At 37.6% G+C, this 10,551-nt stretch overlaps 1 protein-coding gene across 1 annotated transcript; it reads right to left on the bottom strand.

Moving 5' to 3' along the window:
• Positions 1 to 3,717: 3,717 nt before the first annotated feature.
• On the bottom strand, positions 3,718 to 7,969 carry LOC141621959 (protein unc-13 homolog). The gene is made up of 5 exons (XM_074438063.1): positions 7,250 to 7,969; positions 6,199 to 7,092; positions 5,498 to 5,953; positions 5,204 to 5,390; positions 3,718 to 5,112 (listed from the first exon to the last, which is right to left on the bottom strand). Exons 1-5 carry the CDS (start codon positions 7,967 to 7,969, stop codon positions 4,136 to 4,138), a joined length of 3,234 nt encoding a protein of 1,077 aa, XP_074294164.1. The 3' UTR covers positions 3,718 to 4,135.
• Between the last annotated feature and the right edge of the window lie 2,582 nt (positions 7,970 to 10,551).

The raw sequence follows: 10,551 nt of genomic DNA, 5'->3' as shown, positions 1-10,551 counted from the left end.
CTAAGGTGCTCCTAGTCTCACCGCTGAATCCTACTAGGACGCTAAATTTCTTGGTGATTTGATCCTCGTTTATCTTCATGGCTTTCAGTACGTCAAGCATGATCAGGTTCACTGAGCTGCCTCCATCTACCAGGATCCTTCTTACTGTGGATGTTCCAATCTGCATAGAAATAACCAGGCCATCATGATGAACATCAGGGATGCCCACCAGGTCACAATCATTGAAAGTGATTGTTGGGACAAGATCCGGTTTGCAGGGTGACACAGTCCTTGGTGTCCTGGCTATCTTCTTTGTTGCTGAACTTGTCAGGCCGCAAATCTCTGAACCGGAAGATATGAATTTTACTTCATAGATTGGTGGTGGTGGAGGGAGGTTGCGATCCTGCTTATGCTCCTGATTTTCTTTATCTTGGCTTGCATTCATGCCTTTTGTCTTAATCAGATCTTTCAAGTATCCTGACTTTAGTAGGTAGGTTACTTCCTTCCTCAGGGTGAAACAATCATCCGTTGTGTGTCCAATATCCATGTGAAATTCGCACCATTTTGAATTGTCTCTTCTGGGATTTGGATTTTCTGACTTCCTGGGCCATCTAACTGTTGTTCCCATGTTGCCAAGTCTCTGGATCAATCCAACAATATCAACACTGAAGTTATGTTCGGAGATGGGTGGATAAACCTTAACCTTACCTTGATATTCATGCGCCAGGTTGACTTCTGACTGATCTGGCCTGGAATATGGAGGAGGTCTATAATTGTTCCCTTTGTTGCTTTTCCTATTGCTCCTTTCATGATCCCTTGGTCGACTGGGTGATCCAAGTTTGTAGCTTTTATCTTCTTCCAGCCTGATGAAAGCAAGAGTCTTGGCCTGAACATCCTCGAAGGTGTGGCAGGGATACTTAGTGAGTTCATTTGTATAAGTCACTGTATGGTAGTAACCCCTGTCTGAATGCCTCCACTGCTGTTCCAACGTCACACCTGGGTATAGACACTTTCTCTTTGTTGAATCTTGCAAGGAATGTCCTGAGAGTTTCATCAGGCTTCTGTGTAACTCGGTAAAGGTCACTGGATCGTTTCTCCAACTCCCTGCTACTCGCAAACTGCTGGTTGAAACTATTGATCAAGTTGGCAAAAGAATGGATGCTGCCAGTTGGCAGGTTGATGTACCATTGCAGGGCAGGACCAGTCAGGGTCGTTCCAAATCCCTTGCACATGCAAACTTGTCTGAATTCGCTGGGAATAGATGCAGCCAACATCTTCTGCTTGTAAAGAGCCACGTGATTTTGTGGATCCGTGATTCCATCATAGACCCTCATGGATGGAATTGTGAACTTTTTTGGTAGGTCTACTTTTGCTATTTCGTCTATGAAAGGCGAATCAAAGATAGCTATCGGGGCGCTTCTTCCATGCCGGCGGTACTCCTGGTATCTTATCGAATTTTTCGTTGAGTTTCTTGATCTCCTGAACTACTGCCATCATGATGGCTGCTGCAGATTCATCAGGTTTCTCTTTATCATCATCTTTTGGTTCATCATCACCATCCACGTTAATGACTTTAGGAATACTTAGGCTCCCAAAGCTGGAAAAGTCAATGTTCCTAATGATTGATGAAAACGGGGTTCCTGGTTGGAATCTAGAGCCTGTCCCTTGGGTTTTTTCCAATTTTTGCTTCAGGGCCGACTCAGATTCTTTCAATTGCAGGATTTCTGCTTCAGTTTGGGCCATTTTTTCTTTCAGGCTTGCCAACTCAGTGATTTTTTGGAGAGCTGCGTTCAATTGTTCTTCAACAGTGGGTTGGGCCATTTTTAAAGGATTTTTGAGTTTTTGTAAGATAAGAAAAAAGGATTTAAAGAGCTAGATGCCCCACGGTGGGCGCCAATTGTTTTGTGTGGATTTTGCGCAAGGCGAAATCAGGTCAGGGTGAAAATGTGTAGGGTTAACTAGCTCTAGGTAGTCTGTTGGTCAGGTCGTCAGGGTACAATAACAAGACGTAAATGAAATAACAATAATAACAAGATAAACAATTTTGTACGTGGAAAACCCTTGAATGGGAAAAACCACGCGCACCAAGCCAGAAGAGGATTTCACTATGTAATTTGAGAGAATAATTATATGATAATAACAATATTTGTATTTCTCTAAGTATTGCGTATGCTTCTTCCTGCGTATATATGAGATGCCTTCTGAAATCTTCAAAGTGTTCCTTATATAGTCTTCTTCCCTGAACGGCTGCTTGATCTGGTATTAAAGGAAGAATATTCTCCATAATTGCCAGTAATAATCACCGAATATTTCTCTCTTAATTATCGTATTTACTGCATAATCTTCACACTTAATGCTGCGCATTTAATTCCTTTAATATACGTGAATGTGGTCTAATATCGTCCTGATATTTTGACCGTTGTCCTCTCCATGGCTTGGCGCCTATCTTCATGTGCCCTGATAGCCTGGCACCCTGACAACCTGGCGGTCAGGTTCAGGTGAGATACTCATCAGGAAGGTCTGCGGATTTCCAGGCCTAACATTTATTATTGTATTTTTTATACTTAGAAATTTACTATTTTCATAAAAATAAATAAAATTAATTATTAATGTTTTAGTGATATTTAACATACTCGTAAATTTAATTTCAATACATTAGGTCGAACATGTTGGGTTTGACCCTTAAATAATGGGTCATTAAGAGTTGTGGATCGTTCGGATTGCATGTCATAATTTAGGGGACTTGAGCGTAAAGCGGATCAAACGTTCGGGTTTAAGGAAGGGTCGAGTTAAATTTTAATAGGTTTAATTGTAATGCATGATTAATGCATTCCACTAATTTTGTTATCTTAGGAACCTTTATTGGTGTAATTAACTGCCAAAGTCATTGAGTAAAAAAGATGATAAAGTTAGGTTCAAAAGGATTGATAGAAATGCTTAAAATATTTTCTAAAGTAAGATGTTTAAAGTGCATAGATGAAATATTAATTTTGAAATAAATTTATAAGTCACCTTTTTAAATTGTTTTATATTTGCTCGTGCAACTTTGCACTAGTTTAAACTAGTATATATATGAAATACTCCGCATATAAAATGGGCATACCTTAAATCGTTAGACTTAGTCTAAGAGATGAAAAACACTAACCAAGCCAAGTGCGGTTTTGGTTTAGTCACAAACTCACAAGCATCTCATCTAGATTTACTAGTATATCGGTTTCATTGGTTTTGATTTGAGTCAATGTGAATCCAATAAATTGTTAGGGACATCAATCAATAAAATGAAGGGAACCCATTAATTGAGTTACGAATTGAATCTAATTAAATTCTCTCATTTTCCGTATGTAAATTGTCGTTGCTCATAACTGAAATAATTTTAATTATGTAATACTCCGTAATATTTATTGATTTTGAAAATTGAAGATTATTGTAATAGTAACAAGACATGAGATAGAAATAAGGAGAGTCGTAATTGGAAATTTTATGTTATAAGTTATAACGTGGGCGATATCAGTAAAACTTGGGTGATAAAAATACTACCTTCTTATTTAAATAGGTATACATGAGATATATAAAAATTTCACTTATGACACATTCAAAGTCAGGTAAACAAGTTTGGATTGTTGTTTAGATTTAATTGGTATACCACTATCATTGGTTCGATGGTAAATTAATAGGGAGTAATTTGTGAGTTGTAGGCAGTAACTTGTTGCTATTTAGCTTTTGATGGTAAATTGATTTGGAAAAAAATAATTTTTCCTTTAACATTTTGGTGATACAATATAAGAAAAAAAAACACTAAGGCAAATCAAAGCAAAACTTACAGTTTTTGCACAAAAAAAGGTGGATCACTAATGTTCTACATGTCATATACTTCTGAAAACCTAGTGTTCAATGATAAGATTGAACCTCTCACCCAAATAACAAATCACGTAAAAAAAAACAAAAGGCTTGAGGACCAAAATTGTAAATACAGTGCCCTCTTAATCACAGTAAACGTTAAATCAATTCTATGATATTACACTGACATAGACTCTTGTACATTTGAACGTGGTGCAATAACTTACATGTTTACAGGCTCTATATTTATACTTCGTTCATGGACGTCGAAGAATGACGTTAATTTCCCAGCTTTGGGTTTTGATCCGAACTAATAATGTCATCTCCTTTTTGGAAGTTGAAATGTCCTCTTTAAGAAAAGGTTGGCTCCTCTATCATTTCTATGACATAATACTCTGAGAATCGTATTGGGGTCGGAACGATTCCAACGTCCAGTAGTGGGCGGCATGGGGAGTTTCTTCCCGGCTGCATTCATTCCAAACCCGCTCTTCTCACAAGCCACAATGCTGAAGTCCTCAACGAGCTGCTCGGTGGACTGACCCATCAACTGTACTACCCCTTGTACCACCTCTGCCTCCTTTTCCACATCTTCCTCAGCTATAAGCCCTACCCCGCTCGTGCAAAAAACCCGCTTTAGGCTCTCGAAATCTTCTAAAAGCATATCAAAATCTGACCTGCAATATGTTCTGGTACTCCCTCCTGCTAGCAATACCATTAGATAGGCTTCAAATGCGGCCTTCATTACCTCCTTGACAGCAAGTGGTTGGGCATGGTCAATTAAAATGGCTCCTAATAATGTGAGATTTTGCTTAAGGATGCGTAGAGCCGGTCTAACCCTTGAGTTGGAGACATTAAACACGTAAAGGCTTTCGTAGAGAACCGAATTTGAATCTAGGAAGATCAACCGGTAGGCTGACACTTCAGCAACGTGCTGGATAGCGCCTTGCATTGACGCACGCGCCAACTCGAAGTAGGAGGTGGAAGTTCCAAGGTTCCTGCGAGTGTTCGGATATCGTTTTTGGGTGGTAGGGTTGACACGTGGGGAGAGGGCGAGGGCTTTGTCAAGGGAGTTGAGATGAGAGAGGAGGTAGTGTAAGGTGTTCAGACGGATGTAAAGGCGTTGGGTCCCACGACTTGTTGAAGGGCGCGCATGATGCCCTTCAAGAGCTGCCATATAATGGTGCAAGTCGTTCATGCCAACATTGCAACCAGCTCTTTTCCAAAGTTTTGCAAACTTCGAATCTCGGCTGCATCTTGTTAAAGGGGGGAGTGTGGGAACATAGCTTTGTTTTGTACCTGGTTTTAAAAGGCAAAACAAGACTTCCAATTAGTTAAGAATTGAAGTCATATTGTTCAATATGATCATGAACGGTGCAATAGAGCTTACCACATGAGGCCACAAAGCTAGAATATTCTCGGATGACACGCTCTAGACCATCAGCGAGATTTTGGACTAAATCGTCCGACAGTCCTATAGGAATCTCAAAGAAGTCATCAATTGTTTGTTTAGCTATCTTCATAAGCTCCACGGCAGAATGTGCAAATGGTTCTGCTTTTGACTTGGGGTTCCATGTCTGTAATTATATTGATACGTAGTAACAAATTTAAAATCCGCGACACATTATCAAAGTGAAATTTTAAAACTACATAGTGGTAACTGTTAAGCACAAGTATGACTTACTTCAGTTTCTTTAGCTCTTTGAACACAATCTTTACCCTTTCTTAGCCTCTCCTCAATCCACTTCCTTAAAAGCCTTATGATGACAGAGTCAACTTCATAAGGTACCATTTCTCTAACAATTGATTTGCCTCCATCTTCACATTCAACAGTATCCTCAACAATCATTTGCACTAAAATCTTCTCGAGCCTTCCGGCTCTATAGAGAACATTAATGGTCTCAGTCGACAACATGGAAATTCCGGTCAAATATCGCTGCAACACGGCTCCATAACAACTGTGTAATGTAACAGATGCAATTGCGGCTGATACTGAGTGCCACCTCTTTAAGGTGTTGCTATAACTTTCTTTCTCTTTTGCAGCCAATTCTTCTGTGCCTTGTGCTAGAACTATAAGGGCTTCACTCACCTCTTTTTCTCCTTCGAGTTGCATACTGGCTATGTTCATACTTTCTGCCATCTGAACCATGTCATGTTATGTTAGACCTATACATATATCAGGAATTCTTATAAGTGGTAGGATTAATATTGTTGGCCACGCATATGAATCCATCACACTCATAGAAGACACATTGTAAATTATACATATATCCTACTTTTCTATGTTCACTACGTCTCGAGGATATTATTACCATTTAACCTAACTAATATTTTCTACCAAAATCCTTATTTGGTAATGTGCTCTTGATTTCAAACATTACTTACCTTTGTGAATGCAGTCCGTACAGAGGAACGAATGTAAAACTCAACCCTATCACCACTTGGTTCGAGGGTATTTGTCTTCTCTTCTCCTTCATCTTGTCTAGCCGCAATAGTGGCAGAGACGTCCTCGTCCAATATCTTCCTTGCTTGTAAGACCAAAGGAAGTAAATTTTCCATTATCCCGATGTTACCCTTGGGAAATGCGTCATGGTAACTCAACATTTTCTTTTCAGACCAACCAATGATTGAGCTCAATACTGAAGCCAAAGTCTTAACATAGATCGAGTCACGCTCACTTGATCTTTTAGCATCAATCGCCACCTCGACTAGTAAAGTCAAGGTGGCGCATAAAAGGTCTTGCTCTGTCTGCCCTGTGAGAACATATTGCTGGAATAAGACATATATAAAGCACACATTGTGGATTGACCTATTGATTCCGAGAGTAGTCCACGTTTTTTTCATTAGTTCCATAAGCTCATCTACCTCATCTAAAACCGCGGTTTCATCCTTATGGTCAAAAATGGATTGAAGCAAGGCCACATAAAGGTGTAAGTTTAAAGGATATCCATCTGCCCAATGGCAAACATCAGTGGCATTGCCATTGGCCCCACGCCAAGCAAGTGAGAGGATGCAGTTGCAAAGTTGCTTCATTGTATCGGAATTTTTGCTAGTGTCGATAGGTTTGTCTTCATTCGCCCTCATAATATCCCTTAGCTTGTTAACTGAAATGTTTGGTTGCTCAAGTGGGATTGATGGGTTAAGAATTAAACCGGTTTCGAGGATCTTTAGCTGCCGCTTTTGCCAGAAGTGGTACTCAGCATGGTCACGGAATTCAGATGGTTTAAGGTGACGGAGAAGCTCAAGAGGCAAGATTATCGTCTCTGCTCGTCTGCCCATCTGAAACATGAAGATGATTTTAGAATTACACACGACTTTTAGAAAACATTTGCCAAATTGTGCTAACAAGAATAAAAAAATCCATGCAGAAGCAGAGAGAAAACATGAAAAAGAGATAATATAAATGGCCAAAGTGCATGAATATAGACGCACGTACTTGTCCAACAAGAGTTCTCATAAGCGTCTTGCGAAGTCTATTATCACTCGGCTCTGTCACCCTCATCTGCACCCTCATAATTTCTGCTGAAGTTAGTGGCCGGCGGGCAGTACGGCTAGGTACGGTGAAAGAAATACCGGGGCTTCCCCCGCCGTGCGAGTGTCCAATATGCCCGAATGCATGCCCGTAATTTGAATTAGGTGATGAAGGTCCACCCCCCGTGTTAGACGATGACGACCCTAATCCCACACCCCCACCAAGGGAAGACCTTCTAGACGGGACTCGCTTTAAAGTCCTCAACCCCAAAGCTCTTTTAATCCTACTATTTGTCACCATCCCGACACCAGTCCCTCGCCCTGACCCTGGAGATCCGGGCGAGGTAGGACCATTATTATTGTTATCTCCATTATTATTATGATGATCATGTGAAGAATAAAATGCCAAAGCGTTTCTTCCACCAAAACCAGGGGAGGATCGACATGAAGTAAAGAACACCTCATACGCGGTCTCTCTAATGTCATGCTTGTCAACCCCGTCTAGCTTCCCAAACGGCCACGACAAATCCGGATCTGGCTCTAACTCAGCAGGACATTGAGGAGATGCACTTGCTCGTGGCGATAGCAAGGATGACATGTTCATGCTTGTAATGCATGACGTCGTCCCTACGTGACGGGATGAAGATGGAAGAGGGTGGGATTCATGGCGAGTATGAAGGCCCATTAAAACTATATATTATACAAAAAAATAATATAAATTTAATGGGACTGTGCCACAAAAAACACCATCAAACAGCAGGATATAAACATTAAATTCTCTTAAAAATTTGGGAGACGAGAGTTGCCAATACAAGGGTAAGGCTGGTTGTAATATAGGATATGACAACAATTTTGTTCATAGGACATTGACAACATAATAAGAGATGAATTTAGGTGAAGAAAAGATGCAGCAATTTCGCAACTCAAATTGTTGATGCTATATTTGGACAGCCTAGTTTTTTTGTAAAGCAAATACTAGTATCACAAAATGCAAGAATAGCATATTTTTCTTTTTAACAGCTAAATTTTCATTCTTCTCCTTAAATGTAGATTTATGAGTGTTTCATATTAATTCAGCATATTACATTTCATTGTTAATTAGGCCTAAATCCAATTAAAAGTTTTAGTAACACTAAAGAATGACACAATGTTATGGAAAAACTACGGTAAACTAATTTCTCCATAATCTTCGTGATTCTATGCACCTTAATATCATTACAAGAAATGTATTCAAATTGCTAACATTTATAATATCAATAAGAAATATAGCGAGCATGTAAGACATACAATATGTAAAATTTCGAGTCACTGTCACCTTTTATTACGCAAAAGATAGTTATGTGGCAAACAATTAAAATTTGTTCGTGACTAATTAATGCGGCAATGGACGTATCGTGCCTCGTATAGTTGTATCTAATAAAAAGGTATGAGACTAAGCCGTTCGTAACTGATCATCTTTTTTTCTCTGTACAAAAGAATAAGAACATCTCAATACAAAAGGTATACTTTCACAAATGCTTCTTATACCACGAATAATGTGTTATTAAGGCATTAGTTTTGATCAAAGATATTACATGTGTATTGGAAGAATGCACCAATTATCAATGAATATATCTTTTACATTTTTCCCATTTTTTTTGACAAAGTGAGAGTTTGATTCTTTATTATTGATTTTTAAGTCTGTCATATTGACCTAAATAGCTACATAAAGTAATTGTTAACCATTTTTGTAAAATTGTAAAGGTAATTAAGTAAAATAGTTGGTGGTTTAACAATAATACTTGTTGAACGGATTTACACAAATATGTTTTTAATAGGGCTCAAAATCCAGTGTGATAGGCGATCCTTTTTTCCATCAGTTAGTGCTATATAATTTAAATAAGGCGTTATCTGATAATATTAAACCTGATACTATCCTTACAATTTCTAATCTCAACCATTACACAATATCATCCAGTTTAATTGCAAAATAACTTTCACTCATCACCAGTTTCCATAATTCTCTTCATACACTATGTTTTACAATCACACTAGTTTTACTCCTGTGCAAAAATGCACGGGTTTACCTTCAAAAATCTGGTATACAATATATATTATTCACAATTTTAATGTAGATTTTAACATATCTATGGGTCTAGGTTGTTAAACTGTTTCAACTATTTCAAAGAAAACGCAAACAAAAAAATAGTATATGCTATATAAGTATATTTTTATAAAAAGTATTTAAGTAGTTTGATAAATTAATTTAAAAACTCATTTAAATGTGTATTTATTTTATGACATTAACATTATTTTAATATTACACTTAGACCAGTATAAAGGGAATATAGAGAAATATTATACACTTAACATAGATGGGATGGAAATTGAAAATAACACAATGCTATCTCAACCTTGATAAAACAAACCGCCATAGCTATAAAGCCCGAAAAATGGACATCAAACCTAACCCAGTCGGTTTCTCTTACGACGGACATATCCGTTTTAAATTAAAATTGGGCAAATAGCATTTTATATGCAAAGATAAGACAAATTGTTTGATAATACTCATACATTATGCTTTTTTCTTTTATATTGTATCTAAACCGTTTAACAAGTTTAAAACATGTATATTCACATTTATACACCCCAAAGCCCAAACTCAAGCTCACCCTACGTATTAACCCTAACTCTCACCCTCCTCCCACTCTCAAACTCACATATTTGACGACACCGCCGCCACTCCTTGTCTTTGACACTCTCTGTCATCCTCTACCCTTACTCTCACTCAAAAAATTATCATCTTACTTGTCACTCTCCCTCATCCTCATCCTACCTAGAAAAAATTTCTTGTTCATTTGTGGATCTACTTAATAATAGGATTTCTATTAACATTGTTCTCCATCTCCAAATTTTTTTAAATAATATTTTGATAACTTAGCTCATCCTCTTGTTCTACAACTTCCAATCTCAATTATTTTGAAGTCTTCTTATTCGGTTTAAAATTAAATCATCGGGGATTTCCCTCCAATAGGTATATTAATTTATACTGTTTTCCATTTTTTTTATCAATTATTTGATATTTTCATTGCATGTATGCTGTTATTTTTATTTTTAATTTTTAAAAATTGGTAAAAATTGTTACTTCCTTTAAATCAAAATAAATGGGGTTTTATATATTATGCTGGTATTTTTTGTTTAATTTTGATGTTACTTTTTTATTTTTACATTATTAAAATGTTGTATAATTCTTGTATAAGTTTTCTTTTTAAACTTTGGTATTTTTCT

This window comes from Silene latifolia, chromosome X, assembly GCF_048544455.1.
Source record: "Silene latifolia isolate original U9 population chromosome X, ASM4854445v1, whole genome shotgun sequence".
NCBI lineage: Eukaryota > Viridiplantae > Streptophyta > Magnoliopsida > Caryophyllales > Caryophyllaceae > Silene > Silene latifolia.
This window is presented reverse-complemented; position numbering and strand designations above follow the sequence as displayed.

What these genes read in the sequence shown, in the direction of transcription:
- LOC141621959 (XM_074438063.1), bottom strand. Translation starts at nt 7,969, where the DNA reads ATGGGCCTTCATACTCGCCATGAATCCCACCCTCTTCCATCTTCATCC. An exon ending in TGAGAACTCTTGTTGGACAA is followed by an intron (nt 7,093 to 7,249) that starts GTACGTGCGTCT and finishes TTCATGTTTCAG; the next exon opens with ATGGGCAGACGAGCAGAGAC. An exon ending in AAAGAGCTAAAGAAACTGAA is followed by an intron (nt 5,391 to 5,497) that starts GTAAGTCATACT and finishes ATATAATTACAG; the next exon opens with ACATGGAACCCCAAGTCAAA.